We start from the raw sequence: 24,278 nt of genomic DNA on the forward strand, positions 1-24,278 counted from the left end.
CTAGGAACGGATAAAGGAGTAGTTTAGGAAAAACCCCGGAGTGAGCAGAGACGTCCAAGTGGTGAAAGGCAGCCAAGACCCAAACACAGGACATATCGCACGTAAAACAGGAAGGGGCAAAAACAATCCAGCGTCGGTTCCAGTAAAGACAGTCTCTGCATCATTAAACAATGCGGCTGATGCTCCCTCAGCACATTTCACACAACCTGCATGCGTCTCTCAGCCATATAGCGTAGCTCAATTACACTGACATGAAATGGTTCACTCAAACACAACAGAAAGCACATCAGGAATATCTGTTTTCTACACTCCCCTTGTTAAATGGATACAAGCAACGAGGGCCATGTCTCAAACTCTGTGTAAATGTATTAACAGTTTGCCAGAACTTCTTTCACACATCATCAGGAGTATGAGTTATTTCGGAGGCCTGTAGAAATAGAGGTAACTCGTGCAACTGCTTTACTCTTTTCAGCATTTGGTCTTGTTTGTAAAAAAGTTTATGGTCGTTTGCTGAAGCTTGCTAAAGAGCCGTTTTGCTGCAGGCTAATTTGTTCCTGAAAGCAGATCCGCTTTTGGATAACATTCAGTATTCTAAGTGAAATTACATTGCTAAACATTGCTTTTATAGTCTGGAGACTTTCCATGCTTACCATGGTTTACCAAAAGCATCCAATCACCTCTATTTAAGTATGCTCGCTCATAAAAAGTGGATCAAGAAGCTATTTTCATTGTTTATTTGTGTGTTCCACAGAGATGCAGATTGTGGCTCTTGTTTGCCCGGAAATGAATCCAAACAGAAAATCTATAGTTCTGCCTTCTTTCCTCCTTCTTCTTCTTCTTCTTCTTCTTCATCCTCCTTCTCCTCTCTGGAATTCTACTCTCTCTCTCTATTCTAATAAATCTGAAGGGGCCTTTTCCACTTTTACAGGAACAGCAACTCATTAAATGGTTGATTTCAGATGGCAGAGTGTGAATGTTTTGAGTTAACTTTATTGATCTGTGAGTGGGTCTGCGGGCCAGAGAGAAACTGACGTCCCCTCCAGCACATGGGCGGTAGATTTACACCTCCGCCATTTAAAGACACCTCTAAACCCAGATGGCCACTGGCCTGCTCTCCCCTGTGCTGCCTTGGCAGAGACACTGCAGTTGTCTCTCCTGCACACATATTCACATAAACAGAGAAAAAGTGCCTTGGAAAAGGATATTTTATTCACTTACCTGCATGAATACACCTCTCTCCTCCGAGGACTGTAGTGATGCGTAACAGCCTGCTGGTTCATGCCTGGTTTACTTCAGCCTCCTTGGAGCTTCAACTCTGGCTGTCTGTCTGTAACACACAAAAAGGTTGTGTGGAGGTCATACAGAACAAATTCAAATAAATAAATGATTCCATTTTGAAATGATTATTTGAGGGGCTTTTCTGTTTTATTAGGTACTATATATTAAGAAAGATTGACAAGTTGCAGAGTCCAGGTCATTAACCTAGACAGGGAGTGTTGATAAACTCCACAGGCCAAATTTTAGCCCATAAACACAAAATGAATGACATACAATATAGCTCACTGGATGGAAAATAAAGCCAAATGATTTCATTCTTCTATTACATGTTTTTGAAATAAGGCAGTGCCTTCGGAGTTCTTTGAGCATGAACTAAGAATGAGAACTCGGGGCCTGAAAGATGTCACAGCCCTGCTTAATTAAGGAGTCTTCGGTGTTTCAGGTCCTGTAACTCGTATTTGCCCTCCCTTCGCCATATCAGCCAGGGAGAGCTTGGTCTGTCTCCTGCGTATGACATCACTCCCTGAGTATGAGCCATTTCCCATAAACCTCCATGGTCCCCAGGGTTTCCAACCCATGAGATCAGGGAATAGACAGGGTGATTATGAAGAAGCAAGACTTGCTTTTTATCAAGAGTAAGTTCATTTTATCTTGTCTTTCCATTTTTGCATAACCAACCAACAGGTCCCTACGAGAGCCAAATGGCAAGACATCATTCATTCATTGACCTGTGTTATGTTCATTTATTCATTCAAACCTCATTTCTGTGTATTCTATTCATCTGTTTAGATTCTCTCTTCCTTCTTTCTCTGTATTTGTCTCTCTCTCTCTCCCCCCTCAGGGCTGAAAGTGGTGAGGCTGTAAGGTCTCTCTCTTCCCACAACTGCTCTCAATCGCCCTAGTGACTGCTTGGCTGTCAATCACTTTAACATCAGACCCACACTGAGCAGATCAAGTCTGCGCACACACACACACACACACACACACACACACACACACACACACACACACACACACACACACACACACACACACACACAAAGGGTTTGCAGGGGGAGTGGAGAGATGAAGGGGGTCCTGTCAGCACCTGCTGGGCCTCACCGGAGAATCTGCGGAGACACAGATACACCCACACACATATACACACACACCGCAGGGCACTAGCTGTAAACGTACCACTTTAATTTTGGTCGTATTTACTCAGCCTCCTCCCAAGTTGCCTCCAACCATGCTGTCCCACAGTGTCAGTTTGAGCCACTCTGCCCTTTAACCGGGAAAGCAATGGGCAGCTAAGAACCACAATGCATACCACACATGTATAGAAATGGCAAAGAGACACACAGGAGGGAGAGAGTCAAGGGAAGTCTGAGGTCATTCACACATGTACAGACACACTCACATATCAACACACACCTAAAGTCACGGATTTTCTATGAGCAAAGGAATCTGACTAAAATATACAGACTTAGTTCTCGAGGTCCCTTCTAATGAACGCAAAACCTCGCAATTAATTTCATCTGTTTCGGTCCAAAACCACATTCACACACACAAACATACACACAGAGTCCATTAGGCTCATGTGTTGGGCCCAAACCACGGCCCAGAGTGCTCTTTCATGGCTCCATCATTACATCAATAAGTCTTCACATTAATCTCAGCACAGCAGAGCACACAGGCTATTACCAGACCAGCCCTGCACCACAGAGGCTCACTCCGAAGCAGACATGGGCAAAATAGTAGTCAAATATATTCTGGATACTTGATAAACACACGAGGCGTACTCGGTTTGTCTCATTTTGTGAGGGATGTGTCCAGTTTTGAGGCTGGTTAAACGGTGGAGGATAAATTACCTCAAGTAGTTCAAATGCATGAAACCATATCTACTGTATATATATTTGGCCACATGTGCTCTGAAAAGCACTAAAAACGTATGTAGACTGCTGATTTAATACAGAGCCAAAAATTATTTTTGAGGAACTGGTTTCAATAGTGACTAAGACGAATCTTTCAAATCTGTAATACAAGACCATGCCCTTTTAATGAAGCTCTTGAGAGTAGTCTGGAAGAAAAAAAATATGGTAACTTTCAGAGATTAGCTTACTCCATCATTTATTATGAAATCAGCCTTTGGTCTGCAGTTAAGAGCTCCTGTGAGGAAAAAAGGCTGCTTGGTTAATAATCTCAAGGATGAGCTAAGGCAACTAAGCTGAGACTGCCACCACAAACACAGCATCAATCACACTCAAGACACACACACACAACACTACTTTTTTGTTCAGTCCAATGAATATCAAGCTCAGATAGAGAGAGAAAGCAAGAGAGAAAGGGGAAGAAAGGGAAAACGAGGAAGAAAGAAATTGAGTGGAAGTGAGAGGAGGGGTGTTTAGCCCTCGTCTGTCTGGACAGGAAATGGGGTTCTTTAACCCTTGACCCAGGTCCACTATGCGGCTGTGAGTGGGTATGTGTGTTTATCCTCTTGCAAATGCCTTAGAACAGGTTCTTTCAGACACTGGTTTGATGGACAGATGGTCCTCGTTGTCATGGCAGCCCATGCAGGTGCGTATGTGTGGGGTTTCCTGCCCTAAGGTGCACAAGGGTGGTGGGGTGGGGGTGTTTATTATCCACAGTGCCAACGGGCAGCAGAGAACCGCTGCTCCCAAGAGGTAAGAGGAATGATGGAGGAGAAGGAAACGAGGGGGAGAATGAGGGAAGGTAGGGTGAATGGAGAACGGGAAGGAGAGAAAGAGGGAGTGGCAAGCTGTAAAACTTTGGATGAGCGTCCACTTTTATCACCCTGGATCTGTTCTTGAATGAAAAAAAAAGCTGTGAAGTAAGTTTTTCACTCGTCTCTCATTCTCTGCCATAATAAGAGAATAAAAGAATATTGCCTCAGAAACCTCCGCTGTTCCCGGAACAGCAGCCCGGCTCCGATGACCTCAGATATTGTTCCGTTGTATTCTTTTATTCTCCTTTCAACATTTCGGACCGCAAATGTGAGGCGAGAGGAGGAAAGAGGGGGTGCAGCGTGGAGGGAGTTGAGCAGTGGGGCCAAGGGTTACTTCTGGAGATTCTCCCCTGAAGGCAAGTCCGCTGCAAACGGGGTAATAATAAACGTTTGGCGTTTTGAGTTTCTGAACCCCATCACCCCGCCCTCTGTCCTGAGTCCACCAGCTACAGCTCCTGTATCAAACACACACTTCCGCCCATCAAATGCTGTACCAAACACTTAACTTAAACGGTCTATATTTAAAATGAAGACAATAATGAATGCTTTTTGTACTATCTGTGTTTCTGTTTAGCAGTGTGGTTTAAACTAAGAATGAATAATTATCAGATTTATTTGGTTAACATACTGGGCCACTATGTACTGAGCCACTATGTTCTAAACTTGTTTTCTCTTAGGAAGAGCCAGCATTGCTATTGCCATTGCTGTTTGCAAAGCTTAAATCAAACCACTTATTAAATGTCTTAACTAAATCAAAACCACTTATCATTAAATGTCTTAACTAAATGGCTAAATTCCGTGGAATCTAGTCCGCTTTATTTGAGCAGCTTTAAACCAAACAACTGCAACTTTAAACTAGCTAAGTAAATACTGAAGACAAAAGTGATGTCAATACATTTTAGAACAAATTTGATTTGCAATGCGTAGCACCCAAAATCAGCTCGAAAAAAGTATTTTTAATATCATACTTTTGAAAAAATAAAATACCCACAACTAGAAATTAAAGAAAAATTAAAGGTCAAGTAAAAAAACACATACCAACTGAAAACTAATTACAGGAAAAAACCCAACTTAACAATTGTAAAAACAAAACAAAACCTAAAATACACACTCACACACAGATATGTCCCTACATACATTCACGGTTTGGCATGGTGGAAATATGTCTATACCCCTCGTCTAATCCCAGGCTTCGCTGTCTGAGTTGTTTGTTTTTGTGTTTACTCTGGAATGTCAGACATCCGAGGACACAGCGGAGAGGAAGGTCAAAACCGCACAGCTCCAAAGACTCAACAAACATTATTAAATTCTAATTTGTTATAAAAGGTTTGTGGAAAGTAGTGTGTGAAGCCATTAACGATTTCTCTATTTTCTTGCCCTTTAAGGTCTGTATGCACTGTGGGAGCATGTCTCTCACACACACACACACACACACACACACACACACACACACAGAGTAATTTGATTACAGGAAGTGATACAGCACTATACAAAGCTGAACATGAAACTAAGAAGTAACTGAGGAAGAGAGGGCTTAAAGAAATTATATTAAAAGTTTTTGAAAAAACAGTGATAGGGTGACAACATGTGACTGCACCCAAAATTATTTCTGATAAACACATTTAAGGACAGGATTTGAACCCCTAAAATTATATTATTAAGTATTTTCTTAATGTATTCACAGCACATTCAATCTCTTCAACCAAAAAGATTATGAAAACAAGCTCAAGAAATCTGACTATTTGATAGAGATTTGCTGTCGAAACACAGATCTTATAAAAATCCTACTTTCCAGTTCCTCTGTCTGAAGTAGCCTGATCTATTGTTTGGAAGAGAAGAGTGGGAAAGAAGAAAAGAGGGAACAAACAGGGACAGGGTGCTGAAGGAGTTGTTAAGTCTGATTGATCTTTGGCTCTCAAAAAGACATGATTCCCGCAGTAACGATGAACTTTGTGGGGAATATCACTGCAGCCTGCATGAGGGAAACACGTGTTGTGCGCGGTGTGTGCATTTGTGCGTTTTTCTTTGAGTATGTGTGTGTGTATGCTGTGCACTCATTAGTGAAAAGCCTCAGTGCAGACTAGCTCCAGTTACAGTAGTAAACGCTTCCTTTGAACTTTTAATAGAGCCCTGAAACCCAACCAGGCCTTAAAAAACACAGATCTGCAGGAAAGGAAAAAAAATGGAGAGAAAGAGGTGGAAATGGTCAAGAACAAACCACATAGAATGTATGTAAATGCGTAATGCAAAAGATGAGATGAAGACCTGCATTTAATTTAAGTAATTTATTCATGAGCTATAATACTGCTACTGTAATACTCTGCAGTCACAAAATGTATGGGTTGGCCATTAATACTAATGAACACAACATATATGAACACACACCTGTTGACCTGGATGAAAGACACATTGTAGTGGGCAGAGATCTCTCTCACTCACTTACTCATATACTAGTGTTCATCAAAATACACACACCATTACCATCATTAGAGAGCACTGCTTGGCCCAGGCACCTGTGTGCATTAAAACATGCAGACCTTTCTGTGGATGTGTTTAAGTGGGTGGGTATTTATCTGGGTGGGTGTCTGTGTTGCTGAATCCTCTGGCATGCATTGCAATAAACAGATGTTGAGTCTTTATGAGGTCTTTACAACAGGTTCAGCGGTGCCCCGAGTGTTTCTGTGTGTGCTGTGTGTGTGGCTAAGCATACATAGGCCTAACATGGAAACCTCTCATCAGTGAACCATGAAAGAGACCACAAATGGAAATGAACAGGAAAGGTGCGGCATTCTTCCCATGTTGTGAGTTTTTATTATTTCGATAATGCCGTCATAATGTTGTGCTGTGCCACAGTTTGCGAACAAGCTATTCTAATCTACATACCAAGGAAACAACGTTCGCAAACACAGGGAATTCTCTTGCAGCCATGTTAAGTGTTATATTGTCACTACCATTCATTAAAGCCCAACCATAAATCTTTTTTCACGCCAAACACGTTGACTTGTCATAGCAGGAAAAGCACAGGTGTAACTAATAAATTAACGATGGCTTGGTTTCCTTTAACTGTTGCGGTAAGTCATGCCAGTGAGCCAGCATGCACAATACCACAACCATAGAACTAGCACCCATAAACTCAATGCATTATCGTTATTAAAAGTGACTGTATGTAACTTTTGAATTTTTCTGAAGCTCTGTCATTTTTCAGACAATGATCGTACCTGACCTGTAACAGCAAACGAGACCAACAGTGAAAACAACGCCATTTTTATATAGTTTTTAGTACGGCCTCTGCCCGGGTTTGATTTTTCCCGCGGAGTCACAGAATGATTTGCGGCAGGTAGACGGCGCTACAGTAACACATTCTGATGGGTCACAGATTTCTCTGTAACACCGGAAAGTCTGTGTTAGCGTATCCAGCCTTTTGAGCCACGTAAAAGGAAGCAGGAGATTTCGTTATATAGGCCTAATGCAGGACCATCACAGAAAAGAAGGAAATTAAACGAAGAACTAATAGCTAAAAGGGAACGTGAAAGACAAAAGGCGATAACGCGAGTCACACTTGATCGGGCTATCAACAGATGGAGACAATTACGGGATTATAAATGATTCAAACCCCACCCCGAAATGGCCCTCAGGTATGTAATATGTCTATTTCATTCATAAAATAATGTTACATTGCGCAATGTGGTTGTACGTCAGTAGTTTATCGGTGTTTTTTGCCCCCAACGGCTCCTTCCAGGCAGCGCTGCCTGGAAGGCACTGGTTATGGTTATGGTTAGGGTTAGGGTTAAGGTTAGGGTTAGGTGCCTTGGAGGCAGCGGTCGCAGTGCTGCCTGGAAGGAGCCGTTGGGGGCAAAAAACACCATCGAGTCAGTAGCCGACATTAAATTACGTCCCCCTTCCATTTAGTGCGGACGTTTTATTCCTTTTACTCTGTGTTTGTGTTGGCCTAATATTTTCTTTTTCCCTTGTCCCCCTGTAACGTTACTTGTGTAAAGCGTCCGTGGGTTTCATGAAATGCGCTATATTAATCTAAGTTATTACTACGTTGGTTGCTACAACAAACTCTTAATGCTTTGGCTCGCGACACAGTGACAGTGTTACCCGGTTTAGCTCACGAGATATCCAAAGTAGGCTAAGTTACCGTATGCAACACTTGAAATGCAACGATGCATCGGTAACGTATTCTCTTATTGTAAATGAATGATTTTCTGTCTGAGCAAAACATTCATCGCAACTATATGACCTCCCGGTAACGCTTACTGCTGTATACAGTGGGAAATACCGCACCGTAAAGAAAAGACCTTTACGACAGCAGGTGTGATAAAAACATTACCGCTTTTGTCCAAATGGGCCGCTACAATCAACACAAACTGAAAGTTACAAATAGCCACTTTAATGTAATTAATTACACCTGTGTGTTCCCTGGTATGAGGACATGTCAAAATATCCGCTAATACAAAAGGTCTATTCAGAGATGGGAGTGGAGAAGGGCTGTGGACAGGACTGTTTATTTGACTACGAGCTGTTTACAGAGATGGACGCTGTGGAGCTGAGCGACAGCATGAGAAAATACCTCCGATAACATACGGACATGCAGAGAACTCAGCAGTGAACTGGCCCCCTTTGCTCGTCTCCCAGGACCTATGGGCATCACTCCATAGCTAATGAGAAATGCCACTAACTCTGATTGCAATATCTTATAAACTATTTTATAATATCCTACACAACGATCTCTAATCTTTTCTTTCATTTGTAGTTATTTTGCTCATTTTGGCCTTGGGTGTCACCATGTCATGATTTGAGGGATACATGCAATGTTATCTAAATTTAGGTGTATATCAAATCACCGACTCCTTTTTAGTTAATTGTTTAAAAGTACACCTGCCCAGTGTAATATGATGTGATTCTCTTTACAAAATACACATTTTGTCAAGTGTGACAGGAGGATAGTGAAAATATGTGTTCAAGAATTTTAGAGAATGCTTATCGACACTGTACTTTTTTTTTAAATTCAAAGGAAAGTTGACCAAGCAGTAAGCATGCTGCCATTTTTCCAGTAAATCCAATTTGAACTGTCTACACAACATAGGCTACACACACAGCAACTGCCCAGTACAACTGCTGTCTTCAACTAGTGACCACTGAGTGGCTCCACAAATTTTGTCCTGGAATTAACATTACATTTTACTTCTTTTAGGCCAACAAAATAATAAAACCCTACTGAACACCATTAGACCTTCATAAAGAGAAAGCAACATTTAACAGTTAACTAAACACAAACAAATGTGAAAAATCCAAGTAAGAACTTTTTTTCCCCAGTTTCTGGTCATAACTGTCTGAGTGTGTTGAGAGGGCTGTCTTAAGAATTTATAAAAATTCTGGCAACAGCTATGACTACAACTATGAAACTATATAGACAGCAGTTAAGAGCAATGATCCCCAGCACCTGGAAAGATTATCCAATTCAAAATCCCCTCCTGCATGTATGAGGACAAAGAAAAACTGCTAGGGCACCGTCATCTTTTGTGCAATAATAGTGTAGAGATGTTATGAGCCCGTTTACGCTCATGCTAAAATGACTTATCATTCTTCCAACTATTGACCATGAATCTGCAGCTCGAGTTGTCAGCTGACTATTAGTTCAGAGCACCTCCTGCTGATAAAACAATGATCACCACCTGAACCTATTGTTAAACAGAGCTGAACATTGTTGGTTGTATAACCAATAAAACTATCGGAAGAGCCTAAAGACGTAAACAATGAAAAACTCCATTTATTGTGTTCTCTCATTCTATCAGCATCTGTTTTTAACAGGGAAAGAGATTTGTGTAGGGAAATAAAAAATGAAGCTTGACTTTTTTTCCCCTTTCACAATAAAGTCCTCGACAGATGCAGCTGTGGACACACAGAGTGCACGCTGCATGTTTTATCGCCTTCACCCATAAATAAAAAACGCATAGTGGAAGAAATACAGTCAAAATATATGATTTATGGCAATGGGCACAGGAGGGAGTCTGGAGATTTCTTGGACAATATGAAAATAAAACTGCAATAAAACTGCACGGGCCTTGATTGTGGTCTACAGAGAGACATGGAGGGCCTCCAACACGGCTAACTTTATTACTTCATCTGAGAGAGTGAGAGAGAGCGAGAGAGACATCAACAGATTCAGAGACTATTACAGTCAAATTGTTTCCCCTAAGTGGCCACAGTCTCCATCTCAGGACCCCCAGACCATTTTCACCCAACAACCAGGGACACAGACAGTGGAGAGTGAAACCTCTTCAATTCAGTTTACCCAGCTTTTTATTTACGCAACCAACCGATTTTTTGGTTTACATAAATCTTTACAACATCATTTCATGGCAAGCACAGTAAATTCTATTAAACGCCATGCTCTTATATAAACACTGGAGGAGAAGAAGAATTAATGCTTTTAAGAGTAAAATGGACTCTTGTGTATGTAAGTGGTTGGTAACCTTATGATGATTGCCAACTGAACAAATAATTTACAGCCATTTGCATTTAGCACATCACAGCACCCAACTACAGTATGTTGCTCTAAGCATTTCAAATCATTGTGAGAGAGCCATCTTTCTGGTCAGAGGAGGGGAAGAAAGAGAGACAACAGAGCAAGAGGACACGCATTGTTGAAGTGGTTAGAGCAACAGATAGCTAGGAGATGGGTGAAAACGGTCTTCAAAAAAGGAAAATGCTCTGGACTTCCATGGAGATTTACCAGTAAAGGGCCTCTTCTCTGCCTCGTTCTCTCTCATATGAAAATAGCCTATTGTAGGGTGCTGCATCCCTCTTGGCTGGAGCTGCGCATCAGATCTAAAGTTTCACAGAGCATACCGGGGGACCGGCGAAACCGGAGACAATAACAACAAATATGGCCTTGTATTTTTAGGTTGTGATTATAAAGCCCATTTCACAGTTTTAATACTCCGGGGAAACCAAACAAACTTTGTCCAGAATTGGATCAAATCTCTGCTGTTCCCAAATCTCTTTGAAAAATGAAAGAAGAGGGCAAATAATAGGCCTACAGAACATAGAGACTGCAGTTTACATGGCTTCCAAACGACATTGAGATACATGAAGCACAATGCCTTCTCTAAGCAAAGTAATATTTTCTTCATTTAGGACATCAGTACTGAACACTTAAAACACACTGAGAAATACTGTAAAATCTTAATTTAGCCTATTTTGACACAATTAGTTCCTTTTGTATTATGATTACTATTTCCTTTACTATATATTGTTATCTCTATTACCTCATTACTTACCCCTAAAAAGTTTGGTCTCTAATCATTAAACCCTGCTTTAAAACATTTAAACTGAGGAAATTATATTAATCAAATATTACATCTACATATTTATGTATTTGTAAGTAACTGATAATCACAATATGATATACTGTAAGCCAAATACAACTATTATTATTAGTCTCCTCTTTGGACTACCAGAAGACCTTAAATATTTGATAGAATTATTTTCAAAAATGGTAGAAAGCGGACAACTTATATAATAATAAAAAAGTTCTTCAAAAGGATCTGCACTTTCATACTAAAGACTGTACATATGTAAAGGTCTGTACTTATCCAATCACTTCATATGTGCTGCCATAGTTTTACTATGCTATTAGGTTATACTTTGTTGCCATCTACTGACCAAACAGAGATACTGACAAACCCAAGTGATACACATTGGGTACGCCCATTTCCCCACACTTTATGTCAACAGTGATGCAAATCTGTGGAAATGGCACAAAGGTATGTTTGCTGATGATACATCTACAAGTCTTGATGTATAACAGTAAATAGCCACACACACACACACACACACACACACACACCTATTTGACATTTCCCCTTAATAAACTTCAACAGTCATTATTTCATTGAGGAACTAAATTTTTTTTTTTAATGTTCCATATCACTCAGGATTGTGTCAGGGACCCAAAACACAAATAGTCATTAAAACATTTTGAAAAGAAATAAGCCTGTGCATTATGGAAAGTTGCTATCCTCTGAAAATCTTCTTTTAGGTCTTGTCTAGATGTGCAGAAAAGTATTAAGGAGGTCTTCCTTGCATTCAACTGTACTTCTGCTATTAATAATAGGCTACTAATTAAAAACCCTGTGACAGACACAGCCATTTATGGGATCAATTAAACAAAAGGAAACTATTTCCACGGTATATCTTCCGAATATCCACCAAGAGCCCACATATTTGAACTAAAGAAAACGTATTTATGTTGAAATGCAGTTACACATTTAGTGTCATATACTCTAAATCAAACTGTTGCATGGAGTTGTGTCTTTTTAACAGAATCTAAAGAACTAACATGCAGTGCCACTGTAGCTACCATCCAACATAATAATTTGGTCACACTGAAGACCGGCCACACCACAAAGATATGCTCAGTTTATATCCAAACGTACTGTAAAATGTAGGTATTTCATTTAGTTTCAATTTGACATACGCCTTGCTCGATATGCCTACATATAAATGTGTTGACTCAAAATTCCATACACACACTGCCTTTAGATATAGGCTTGTACATATTTAAAATGAAGCATAAAATAAACACACAAAACTGTATTTGAACCATATGGACAGGTACAGACCATTTTCATAACCACCTATTTTATTTTGACTAGTCAGCACGGACGGACACACACACACACACACACACACACACACACACACACACACACACACACACACACACACACACGGTCTGTAGACACTTCTTTTGCTGGTGTTTGTGTTCAGAGGAATAACGTTACCTACCTGCTACACGTGCTTGTCAGTCTTTTCACCCAAGCCATCGACCAATTATTTGTTTAGCTAGCAGCTAGGAAAGAAGGTTAAAAACAAAACGTATAAATGAACATAAGTCAATAAATAATTTCGTTAAAAGTCAGAATTTACCTTAAATGTCATGTTTAGCGTCGGAGAGCTTGTTTCAACAATGGCGGAATATGTTATTTAGAAAAGCAATTGCTGACCGACTTGGGCTACTTTGTTTGATATTCTTTGCGATATAGGCCTGTTAGAAACATTGTAAAGAACTCTAATTATATAATTCAGATGGCTGCTGGTTTACAAGCAAACAATGTGAAAATAAATGTCAGCCCTAGGCCGACGTAGTTAAAGCTTGATATTTATTTAGGATTTGTTTTTGAAAGTATGTTAGCAGTGTGTCACGCATACGTCGTGTTTACTTGACAGGTAATTATGGGAACAAATCACAGGTGCGATATAAGCAGGGACCCGAATCACGTGCACGTTCCACACTATCGTGTAGTGAAACTACATTATCATAACATTACACAGTCTTACTTCTAGAACATTGCAATAAATATCCAGAAACTCGATATAGATCAATTACATTTTACATTATTTAGAGGCATAGGCTAGCGTAGGCCTACAGAAATTACAATAGGCTACACATCATCCATAAATATACACATCACAAAAAAGGAAAATCGAATAAAATAAGGTAGGCTACTTCATAGATTTGTTATATACAAAAATACATTTAGAAATCCAAGATTTAACTAAAATGAATAAAATTAAGGCCCATGTTAAAAAAAAAAAAAAAAAAGCCTACAAGTCCCAAGGTGCATTTCGCCTATTACCATAGCAGCAGGAAGTTGGTTTGTTGTCTACTGCCGTCATGAATCATGATGGACAGAGTCGAGTCTTCGCTGCGATACTACCGACTGCTGGTCGGGAATTCGCCGGTAATGAAAGAGAGCAGGGACTCGAAGTGCGAGCAGTTCATCGTCAAAGTCCCAGTAACCGGGTACGGGAGGTCCAGGTCACCGGGACAGCGGAGGTTTGTTGCCCGGCGGACCGAGTGTCGGTGCGGGTCAGTGTGGGCAACAGCAAAGAGTCCGTCAACGATGTGACCAACAGCGTTTCACGGCGAATTGAATACATTTTACAAGCTGTCAGGTGAAAACATACGCAAAGGTTCAACAATAGAACTAAAACTAAGTACACCAGTAGTTTCCTTGTTAAGCAGTAAACTTTAAGCTAGCTAGCTAGTTAGCTTACGGTGCTGTCACGTTTGTAATAACCACTGTAAAAGTTGTTTAGGTTCTATATATCTATTAAACAGTCGGCTTTTGCTCTCAGTGCAGTAGCTAGTAAAAGTAGCCAAAGGTGGATAAAAACTAAATAAGTATATATGTTCCTCTAAAATGTGTTGGAATATAAGTTTCATTGCAGTGAATGTAACAATTTTCCATTTCCATTCAATTGTTCTGCTTAGACAACATGGTGTCAGTGACAAAGACACCTCAATGAGAAGGTTTCTCCACCGAGAGGCAGAGCAGTATCATTTGGAAGCAGAGGTGGAGTATTTGGTTATTAACCTTTCACTGACCCTACAGCATATACAGTATGTGTGTGTGTTGAGTTGTATATGACAGTGTAACAAAATGTTACCGCAGGTCGTGGTCACATTCTCAGATTTTGATAAGATGGAGCGAGTACGCAGTGTCCTGCTGGAAAAGCTGGACCAGAGTGTCTGTGTGGGAACACCAGAGTTCTACCACAGTGCTGAAAGCCTGAGTCTAATGAGGTATTTAAACAAACACACACATCTCACCAGCACTGTCATATCTGGACACACTTCTCCTTATTTTGATTAATGCAGAAATTGTAACTCGTGTGTGTTTGTCTATGCTCCTAGGCGGCGTGCGTGTGTGTCAGCAGTTGAAAATGCCAAGCAGAAGGCCTGTGAAGTCAGCGAGCTCCTGGGGCAAACTCTGGGTTCACCCCTTCTGGTCAGAGAGGAGGAGACAAAAGAGTGGAGGAATGAGGATGAGGAGGATGGAGGCAAATGCCAGGGTGCTGCACCCCTTCCTCACCTTCCCCGTACACCCACAATCACCGCCTCCTCGCGGGTGTCCGTCTCCTTCAGCCTCAGAGACAAAAGCAGGAAAAAACTCTAAAGACATCTGACACACACACACACACACACACACACACACACACACACACACACACACACACACACACACACACGAAACCAAAGAGCAGATTGATACAGTTTAACGTATTTTATTGGTCGTGATGGCTGTATAAAAGTGCAGTTTTTCAAGATTATTTTTCTATCTCAGCCAACAGTCTTGTAAACAGAAAAAAAGACAAAAAAAAATAGCAATTTTGTAATTTCAAGCATTTACTGTTATCATTTAACTTAAAATCAAGCAAACATTAAATTAAATGTTTTCAGCTCTATTTTTTTTTGGCACATCAATTTAAAACACTTTATATTTGTACACTTCAAAGTAATAAAGGTACATACTGTAACAACATGTCATAAGTGAGTCCCAGGGTTATTCCAAATCTGCAAAAGACACCCTCACATCGAGATCAAGCAAGGAGGGATTTGATAATTATCCTCAATCTGCTCCAAACTTGGGCTTCCAGTCATTTCGACAAAGACTGATAGATTCCAGTAGATTTCTTAGACAAATAAAGCACTTAAGAATTGTCTCTTATTAGACGCCTTTAAAAAGTCAGAAAACACACAGAAGGGATAGCCACGTTTCCTCTGGTGTTTTTAACATTGCCTATCTCATGTCACCTGTATGATCTCACACACACACACACACACACACAGCTGAACAGTCAGGCGTCCTCAGTCCCATCCTCAGGGAAGAGCTCTCTAAGCCAGGGCTGCATGACGAACCGCTCCCCATCAAAATGCGTGAAGTAATTCTCCAAGGTGGGAATGTCCGGCTACAAACATCCAACAGTGAGTCCAAGGTGTATTGAATGCGAGTGATTGTGTGTGTTTATGCGCTGTGATGTTCAGTACATACCCTCATCCCAGTGATGCGATCCAGTTGTGTCTGAGGCAAGTATCCAACGAACACAGAGGAGGGTCCAGGCCCGCTGAACAGTACTTTATAATGAGGCGTCTTCTCTGCTTTGGGACCCTACACACACACACACACACACACACACACACAGTCACAGAACTACTTTCCAACATTATGAAATGTCAATGTCAACACTGAGTTTGTGAAACCCAAAGTTAGTAAAGGGGGGGAAAACAATTAGATGGATTTTCGAAAGCTGCTAACCTCAGAGCTGGAATACACTCTGTCGACCCACTGTGGAGGGGCTCGCAGCTCAGAGTCCCAGCTCACCACCACCCCAACCATATGGCCCTTCCTCTCCATCACCACCTCTCCAACACGCAGAAACACGTACGGAGGACGAGGGCTGCGCACTTTCTTGGATGCTGCAGGGATCAACACAGAACAACAAGAGAATCGTGTGAGGCAATTATTTTAACTTGTGCCACATTCATTGCAGTCAAATTGAACCTACCGGTTATTCACCGTCTTATCTTTTTCACTTGAACATGGAAGCACAAAATAACACTAAATTGCTTGCAACAGACGCCTTACATTCTTTCTGAATATAACCACTGACCAAAACTTTCCAAACATACCGTAGGTATGTAAACAGACACAAACCTCCAAAGAATTCCTGGTCGTTGTCAAAAACCATGGCCTCTATGGCAAGCGACTCTTGTGGCACTTCCTGTCCGAAGTCAATCAAAGACCTTTTGGAAAGCAAAAATATTGTCAGTCTGGACATACGAGTGACTAGCCTGTGTGTGCTCCCTGTTGTTACAAAAACTGTAACATTATACAAGACTTTTAAAAGGTCCTGGAAGAAGTGCTTGATAGTTTTTTTTTAAGTGCAAACGTCCCATACTTGACTTTGGACATCTGCTGGTCTGCCCAGTCCATCCATGCAGTGAAGTTGAGGTGAGATGTTCTCCAATCTTTCCAAATTCTAAGCAACCTAAAACACCATAGTTACTGATTAATGATATAAACAAAAACACTAGATCTTCAACAGGTGACCTGTTGCTTGAGATTTATTTGAAAGTTGTTAAAATATGTCTGAAAATATCAGAATGTACCAACATATTATTAGCAAAGAGGAATCGGCCAATTCGTCCAAAAAAAACCCATTTAATTTACAAAACATTTATGAAACCTAAGTAAGGTAGCCAGCCACACATACAGTTAAGCTTAAGGTTTCACTGTGCCTTCCACAAGGCAGTATGTTGAATATTAAAATATGATGTAGAAATAATATATAAATATCCATCCATCCATTTTCATCCATCTGGCCCAGTTTAATATGCATCTACATTTTTATACAATATATGTGGCAAGGGGTCCCTGCTCAGTCTCTCTTTCAGCTAAGGGGCCCTTGCACTAGATAATTCATATTGGGATGCACTACTTTCACTATATTTTATACACACTATATTCCATTTCTAGGGACTCATTTACATATGAATGAAGGCCATTTATTTAATTTCAAACATGTTTTCCAAATCCACAGACTTGCTCTTCCTCATTCAAAGTAAATACACCCTACACTGACGCATACGGATCCTACCGTGTGCTCGCGTGGTAGCGCTGCGCCACCGTGGAGCCGCTCCAGCGGGAGATGAAGTACTGCGCGGGCACAGCGGAGAGCAGCAGCACGAGCTGCAGCACCGCCGTGGCCGTGAGATGAGGCATGGCCGCGCAGCTGGCACCTGCAGACGGAAACGCTGCACGTCAGGTGAAATGTGGCAGGTGTGGGAGACCCAAAGCTAAATCAGTCCGAAGTTGACGTGTAAAGCCACGTCTTTTAAAGAAGTCACAGCAACTGAAGGAGCCTTTTACGAGTCGTTACGGAGCCGGCGTTCTACTGTGAACGGACACTTTCTCTGTTAGGTGTTTAATTGGCAGGCATATAATGATAGGTTCAACATCAAATTATGGGAAGTAAAACCTTGATAAACAACATTTGGCGCTGCAGAAACGTCGATAAAATGCAAGTGAAACCCCGTTATTGTCCAAGCACGTTACCATTAGTAAGTATGGCCCTTACCTCGTATTAAAATCCAAAGCCTTTTCTCTCCAACTATCTGCCAAACATTGCGTCTGAGAGACGGAAACAGATTGACGCTCTTTCACTTCTGTTTTATTTACATAAACCACATTCTCGCCCATGTCGTTGCCACCTGTTTATTTAAATATTTCGTCAAAAGTGCCAAGCAGGTAGTCTGCCCAATCGCCGCAGCCCACGGAGAAACATGCGGACCTTTAGCGGCTCGCCACGTCAGGAAGAGCCGAACCCGTGAGCTGTTCCGGGCGGGCGGGGAATTGGTTTGTCCCGCAGTTACGCTTTAGTAACGCAAGGGCAACAGCCTGTCGAATTTCACTGATCTGATTCTTAGTACGTTGTAGGCCTAGTGTAGTTTTACTTTAAAGAGAAGAAACAAATCAGCCAGAAAAAAACACATATGCTTTTATTTTTTAAAAGCCCACAAAGACTGCAATTTAATGTGTATAGTAATATGAATTTATAGTAGGCTATATATATAAAAAAAAACAAAAAAAAAAACAAACAACTGAGGGTTTAAAATGACACAATTAACAGCAGGAAAGAAAAGTGGATATGGAAACACAACTGTTTATTTACTTAAAATATTGGTATGAACTAACAGGACAGCAGTACTCCCCTACACATACATTCTAGCTTTATGCTTCTTTTATTTATTTTTTTGCATTAATTCCTTTATATATAAAAAGTATCCAAACTAACAAAGACATCCTCTTCGATCCATTCACGTGAAAGAGACCCCCGATCCCCCTTCTGTCCTTTTCAGTCCCACGTCCTCATACAACTTAAAAACATCCCAAAATGCTTCCTGGTGGCTCACATGCAGACACTTTACACACACACACACACACACACACACACACACACACACACACACACACACACACACACACACACACACACACACACACACACACAGAGACTTTCAACCTCTGACCAAACACTGTGATGTCCAATCAGAGGCCACAGACAGCACAACTCTGCCACACATTACCCGTGGTAAATGTGTGTGTACATGAGCTCCAAAATGCAGTACAGGTTTTGTAAAGTAAGAGGGGCTGATCTGAACTGCTGAGTCAGGGAATCAAAACGTCTCAATAAGGATCAATTTAAGTTATAATCCAAGTGGGAATGAGTGAATACACCAATTCTTGCTAATAAAACCAGTGACTTGCTTTTAAGGCCCTTTTGAAATGAAAAGAGGTTGTACATTATTACGAACATGGTTAAGGTGGTCTGACCAGCAATAATAAATCAGTTCTTTTACTTTGACAGATTTGATAAATACAGGTAGTGTGGGTGACCTGATAAAGAGGGAGTAATAGCAGAATGAACATGGTTGATGTCTACTTTGTGTGATGACTGTATTTCCAACATGGCATCATGACTTTGCGTAAACATACACGCCACTTTCCTAAAGCCAAATGGCGTGTTATCTGTACGCATTTTGAGCTATCCACGTGTATGTCTGCGCTGTATACAGCGGATGTAAATATACACACCACTTATCGCGAGAACAACGTCACACACGTGTAAATAAAAAAGTTGGGTTTAGGGAAAGAACTTTGGGGAAGGCTTTAGTAACACTAAAAAAACGACAAAAACACGACGGTGACCGTCACACGCTTAGGAAAACAAAAAACGGTTGGGTTTAGGAAAAGAACATTGGGGAAGAATGTTATTTAAAAAAAAAAAAAAAAAAAAAAAAAAAACAGTTGATAAACGCCACACGTGATCCCGGCTCTCCTGGGTGAAAGTCCTGTGTTTTACCCATCTGCCACCCCAACCAACCTCCCTCCTTTCATACTACTCGCTACGGCCATAAGTCACATGTATTGTAGGTCAACGGAGGCCAAACGGCGTTGATAAACACGCTGAAAAACAATTATGCGTCTTGATAACACGCCAAAATGCCATACGAATTGGCGTGTCATACATACGCCACTTATTGAGATCAGTCTAGTATTTCAATGGGAAATCAGAAGGGTAATAACGCACATCCCTGCCCATCCCCTTATTTACTGGGTATACAATGCCTGCTATTTAGGGCAAGGTTAGCCAACAATTGTTTCTGATTCAAAATGCATCAATCCATTAAAAACATTTTGGATTCTCAAGTACTGTTTTTTTTTTTTTAAGTTGACTCATGTAAACATTTATGTTTGAGCTCATACCTAAGGTTTGAGAAGCCTGGGTCTAAAATCTTGTTTTCACACTCTACTTATGATCATCTGTGCATATATGTAAATATGATTATTTGCAACTGAGATAGAAAAAAAAAACCCAAAGCTTTATGTGCCCACGAAGAGTTTATATTTGCCCTTAAAATGCATCAGTTTTGTGGGCAAAGATCATTAGCTTCCTATCTTTAATGCAAACCCCAATAATAACATTTACTCTCATGCCAACGGTCATTTGTGAAGAAAGGTGTCAGTGTTTTAGGCTGTCTCAATCTGGAATAAAACTCTTTGTATACACAATATAAACAAATCCTTTGTGAAGTAAATGTTAAGCCAGACTGAGTGGGAAAAAAAGAACAGTTGTTAATTGTATCCTCAAATAAGTGCGACAAGAGTATAAAACGCCATTCTAACTCCACAGATCTAGTCACTGAAACGCTGTCCTGTATGGCCGGGGACACAGACAGAAAACAGTTGACACGTTATACGTGAAAGAGCTCAACACACTCACCGTGGAGACAGAAAAATAAACACATTCAAAAGCCATGTTCTAAAAAACTTCAGTGCCCAAAGACAGAATTTGGCATTGACAAATCCATAACAAAAAAAAAACAATGATAAACAGATGAGATATATGTTCAATGAATATGTGACAAGAAAGACCTATGAAAACAAACCAGGTGTATATAGATGCTACCGTCCAGTTCTCCCCAGTCAGACCCACAACAACAACACGAGTGGCTGATTTGGGCATTCAGTTGCTCTGTGCTGGGGTAAAAACAGATACCTGCTCAAACTGGAAGCCGTCATCTTTATAAACTCAGTCCATTGGTTGTGTGTACAGCGAGAGAGTGACGTATGTTATGTTTGTCCCCAGTCAGATTGTTCATTTTTCAGTCTTTTCTCTCTCTTTCATTATACAAGCCAATCAGGTCCCATCCAGTCCCCGAAGTCCAGTTCTCTGAACCCAGCAATGAGCAGAACCAGGAAGTCCACGAAAACAAAAGGAAAAAAAATAAAAAGGCCCCAAAAGCAGAAACCGAGGATTCACTATGCCAGTGTAGCGAAGGCACACAATCAGAAAGATGAATATAAGACTTGTCTATCTCTCTCTCGGGCTTTCCGTCCAAATTCAGTCCGATCCAGTTTGATCTGGCTCGATCCTGTTTGCTCCAGGCATGAGAAAGTGCTAGAACATGAGAGACAGAATTGTGTGTGGATGTGTGTGTGTGTGTGTGTGTGTGTGTGTGTGGTCACCATAGAAACATATCAACATTTAAAAAGTTCATTTTTATATGTTAACAATATTTAAAATACACTGGGTTACTCCCTACGACTGCATTGATAACCGGTCTGTGGTAAGTGCATCTCAAAGCTAGTCACCCAAAGCTCCACTGGCTGTACCTTAGGTATAAACTGACGATAGGTTGGTTATAGGATAATATATTGACATGAATAATGGTTTTACAACAACGGTAAAGTCTTTTTTTTTTCTCCAACTGCTATAAATACATTTCTTTGAGAGGTTTCACAACGATCAAACTGTATGCCACTGTTTGTACGCTGAAAGTGAATGACGCACTCAGTTGTGTTATAAAAACACACACACACACACTCCTTCAGTTACGCAAACTCACGTAGTCACAACTTATCCGTACGCATACAGGCACATGTACTTTGCAGGGCAGAGGCCAAGCACGCACGCGCGCGAGCACACGCGCGCACGTACACACACACACACACACACACACACACACACACCAAAGACATAAAGGCACAAGGTATTGCTAATGTTGAGGACTCATTTGAAACATGATCTATCGAGACATATAAATGACCCTTTCACCCATGCATCCTTTTCTCCTCACAGTAAAAACAGCTTATGGGGGGGGGGGGGAAGAGATGCTTTTTCTTTCTAATGAACATGCAAAAAAAAAAAAAAACACACCCACAGTAAACAAAACCTACAGTTCTACAGTACCAACAAAGGTACACCATTTGGTATTTTAGCGCAGACACACTCAGGTCAGCCGACGTGTAAGACTTCCAAAACAGAGAGCCGATCATCACGTACAAATCTTAGAAAAAGCAGAGAGTCGGGGGGGTTGTATAAAAAAAGAGTGGGAAGAAAGAAGAAGTGGGGGGAGGGGGGGTAATCCGTCACAGACCTAGCAGTTTCAGCTCAGTGGGCGTCTTTGACCTACCCAGCAGAGACACTCGAAAAGTCCAAAGAGTGAGATAAGATACACCCAGCTCTCCTTGGGATTTTTTTCAAGTACTAAAACTGTTCAACTACTGTTGTGCCCAGTTAGACACCAGCGGTGTTTTTCAGGGCAGACGGAGGGGAGAAGTGGTTCACTGGACAGGAGCGAGTCACGAGACCACCAGCAATGGAGTCAGTGAGCTCCTGTTGGATCCAACATGGACCAATAATGTAGGAGGAGGTGGAACAAATGATTCAGAAAGCCAACAGTTGGCGTAGTGATGTACTTTCTGGGCCAAGAGGAGGGAGGAGTGGACAGATAACTGCGCTGTTGTGTCTCTCCATCGCCACAGCTCTGAATAGCAGCAGCTGGACTAGCAGCTCCCCAGACGGTACACGCACATTAACGCGCACACAGATGCACACAAAGCATGACTTCCTCAACTCAGCCCACTACTCTTCCGTCGCGTAGGCTAAGAAATCTCAGGCAGATTTCTTCTCTGTCAGGGCAGTCAGCCTCCTCCTCACATCCTGTGTGTCTGTTCCGTTGTCCCGGGTTACCAGCCTATGAGGTTGGCTTTGGCCTTTTCTGTCAGCTTGCGAACACGCCCCTTTGAGGAGGTGCCGAAGGTGATTGACGAGTCCTCAAACAGCAGCTGCCTCTGCTCCTCCTCAGAGTCCTCCTCCATGTACCAGGCCGACCGTCGCCCCTGGTTACGTGTGCGCATCGACCCTCCCGCCTCGTCTCCTTCCTCCTCATTTGGAGACTCCCTCGGGTTGGATCGTTGAGGAGCAGTCTGGGGAGGAGGCGTGGCCTCTTCGTTGGCCCTCCTGCTGCTCCTCCTCAGCGGAGATGGCTCCGGTGACTCAGCAGGAGGAGGAGGAGGAGGAGGAGGAGCGGCTTCGTCAGTCCTTACCGCTCGGGGCCGGCCGCGCCGCCTCGGTGTCGACGGCGTGCCAGAGTCCGACAGCACAGATGTTTCCTGAGCAGAAGACGTCCCACCTTCGTCCCCCGTCGATTGGTCGAGCTCGTCGTCGGGGGTGGAGCTCCTGCGCTTGCCGCTCCGTCTCATCTCCTCCAGCTCCTGCTTGCTCTTCCTGCCTCTCTTCTTGCCCGGAGGGCGGCCTCTGGGTCTCGACGGGCTCCCCGGAGCCGTGACTTCTGGAGGACTCGCCGGTGGCTCCACTTTGGATTTCCGCCCCCTCCTCCCGACTCCCAGGGTCACATGACTACCGTGGCCATTCAGGTGGACTGTGCTCGGAGATGAAGGGCTGGCGGGAGATCCTGAGGGGGTTGGGGGGGCGTGGCCATTGATTCACAGGGCAAAGGGAAGAGAACATGCATCAATAGCCGGCAGGTGACATTAAATTGATATTTTATGACTTTAATCATAAAAACTAAGGCCGGTTACACACTGCCTGCGTGGCGTGAGCGTGGCGTTTCTGTTGCGTGTCAGCTGCGTGGCGTTTTCTGTCTTTGCACACCAGAAACGTGTCTGACGCGGCGCTGCTGCTGCTAGCCTTGTCTGGACACATGTATGTTTCCCATTGATAAAATGAAATTCCATGTTAAAAATAAATATAGATTGATCTGATTACAGCAAAGACAATGTCGGCAGTATTGACGGCAAAATAGCTTATAGAATATTTTGTTCTGTATTGACAGGTGCAATATTAGAACTTTTTTTTTTTAATTACATTTATATCTGCATTTATATCAAAACCTAGAGACTTTCAAACATCAACATGTCATTTACTAATATGTATTTGTGTCTAAACGACATATAAACATCTTTTCCTATTCTATTTTGCCTGGAAACGCTTCCAACACGCTTGCGTGTCGCATGAAAAATAGGCGTCGGTTCTATTTCTAGCAGGCACGCGAAAACGCACGTCACGCAGGCAGTGTGTAAGCTCCAACCTGTTAACATGGGAGCCGAAA

The 24,278-nt window shown here is 41.9% G+C and overlaps 3 protein-coding genes and 1 long non-coding RNA gene across 10 annotated transcripts in view; 1 reads left to right on the forward strand and 3 right to left on the reverse strand.

Moving 5' to 3' along the window:
• Nucleotides 1–1,222: 1,222 nt before the first annotated feature.
• On the reverse strand, nucleotides 1,223–13,559 carry LOC116041937. The gene is made up of 3 exons (XR_004103062.2): nucleotides 12,944–13,559; nucleotides 12,803–12,866; nucleotides 1,223–1,323 (listed from the first exon to the last, which is right to left on the reverse strand). It is a non-coding gene; the product is annotated as an uncharacterized LOC116041937 (long non-coding RNA).
• Nucleotides 13,560–13,634: 75 nt separating this feature from the next.
• On the forward strand, nucleotides 13,635–15,533 carry irak1bp1 (interleukin-1 receptor-associated kinase 1 binding protein 1). The gene is made up of 4 exons (XM_031288004.2): nucleotides 13,635–13,972; nucleotides 14,292–14,373; nucleotides 14,473–14,603; nucleotides 14,715–15,533. Exons 1-4 carry the CDS (start codon nucleotides 13,692–13,694, stop codon nucleotides 14,974–14,976), a joined length of 756 nt encoding a protein of 251 aa, XP_031143864.1. The 5' UTR covers nucleotides 13,635–13,691; the 3' UTR covers nucleotides 14,977–15,533.
• On the reverse strand, nucleotides 15,071–18,204 carry si:dkey-261l7.2. Of its 3 annotated transcripts, XM_031288006.2 has the most exons (8): nucleotides 17,934–17,951; nucleotides 17,731–17,789; nucleotides 17,459–17,601; nucleotides 16,760–16,849; nucleotides 16,516–16,604; nucleotides 16,117–16,277; nucleotides 15,853–15,969; nucleotides 15,071–15,769 (listed from the first exon to the last, which is right to left on the reverse strand). In XM_031288006.2, exons 3-8 carry the CDS (start codon nucleotides 17,581–17,583, stop codon nucleotides 15,659–15,661), a joined length of 693 nt encoding a protein of 230 aa, XP_031143866.1. In that variant the 5' UTR covers nucleotides 17,584–17,601; nucleotides 17,731–17,789; nucleotides 17,934–17,951; the 3' UTR covers nucleotides 15,071–15,658. The 3 variants fall into 3 exon arrangements, with proteins under 3 accessions (XP_031143866.1, XP_031143865.1, XP_031143868.1); XM_031288005.2 differs by lacking the exon at nucleotides 17,731–17,789 and having other exon boundaries at nucleotides 17,459–17,600; nucleotides 17,939–18,204; XM_031288008.2 differs by lacking the exons at nucleotides 17,459–17,601; nucleotides 17,731–17,789 and having other exon boundaries at nucleotides 17,939–18,189.
• A 1,886-nt stretch (nucleotides 18,205–20,090) lies between these two features.
• LOC116041933 (pleckstrin homology domain interacting protein) overlaps nucleotides 20,091–24,278 on the reverse strand; it is a 44,207-nt gene continuing 40,019 nt past the window's right edge. For 4 of the 5 annotated variants that reach the window (XM_031288003.2, XM_031288002.2, XM_031288001.2 and 1 more), the window contains one exon: nucleotides 20,091–23,621. In XM_031288003.2, the coding sequence (XP_031143863.1) occupies nucleotides 22,894–23,621 (728 nt within the window). In that variant the 3' untranslated portion in view covers nucleotides 20,091–22,893. The remainder of the gene's footprint in view (nucleotides 23,622–24,278) is intronic. The other variant, XR_004895882.1, reaches the window with a different exon arrangement.

Source organism: Sander lucioperca, chromosome 19, assembly GCF_008315115.2.
Source record: "Sander lucioperca isolate FBNREF2018 chromosome 19, SLUC_FBN_1.2, whole genome shotgun sequence".
NCBI classification, from domain to species: domain Eukaryota; kingdom Metazoa; phylum Chordata; class Actinopteri; order Perciformes; family Percidae; genus Sander; species Sander lucioperca.

Coding starts and splice junctions, on each gene's coding strand:
- irak1bp1 (XM_031288004.2), top strand. CDS start 13,692: ATGAATCATGATGGACAGAGTCGAGTCTTCGCTGCGATACTACCGACT. Junction 13,973..14,291: donor TACATTTTACAAGCTGTCAG/GTGAAAACATAC, acceptor TGTTCTGCTTAG/ACAACATGGTGTCAGTGACA. Junction 14,604..14,714: donor GAAAGCCTGAGTCTAATGAG/GTATTTAAACAA, acceptor CTATGCTCCTAG/GCGGCGTGCGTGTGTGTCAG.
- si:dkey-261l7.2 (XM_031288005.2), bottom strand. CDS start 17,583: ATGCCTCATCTCACGGCCACGGCGGTGCTGCAGCTCGTGCTGCTGCTC. Junction 16,278..16,515: donor CGACCAGGAATTCTTTGGAG/GTTTGTGTCTGT, acceptor TGATCCCTGCAG/CATCCAAGAAAGTGCGCAGC. Junction 15,970..16,116: donor GAGTGTATTCCAGCTCTGAG/GTTAGCAGCTTT, acceptor GTGTGTGTGTAG/GGTCCCAAAGCAGAGAAGAC.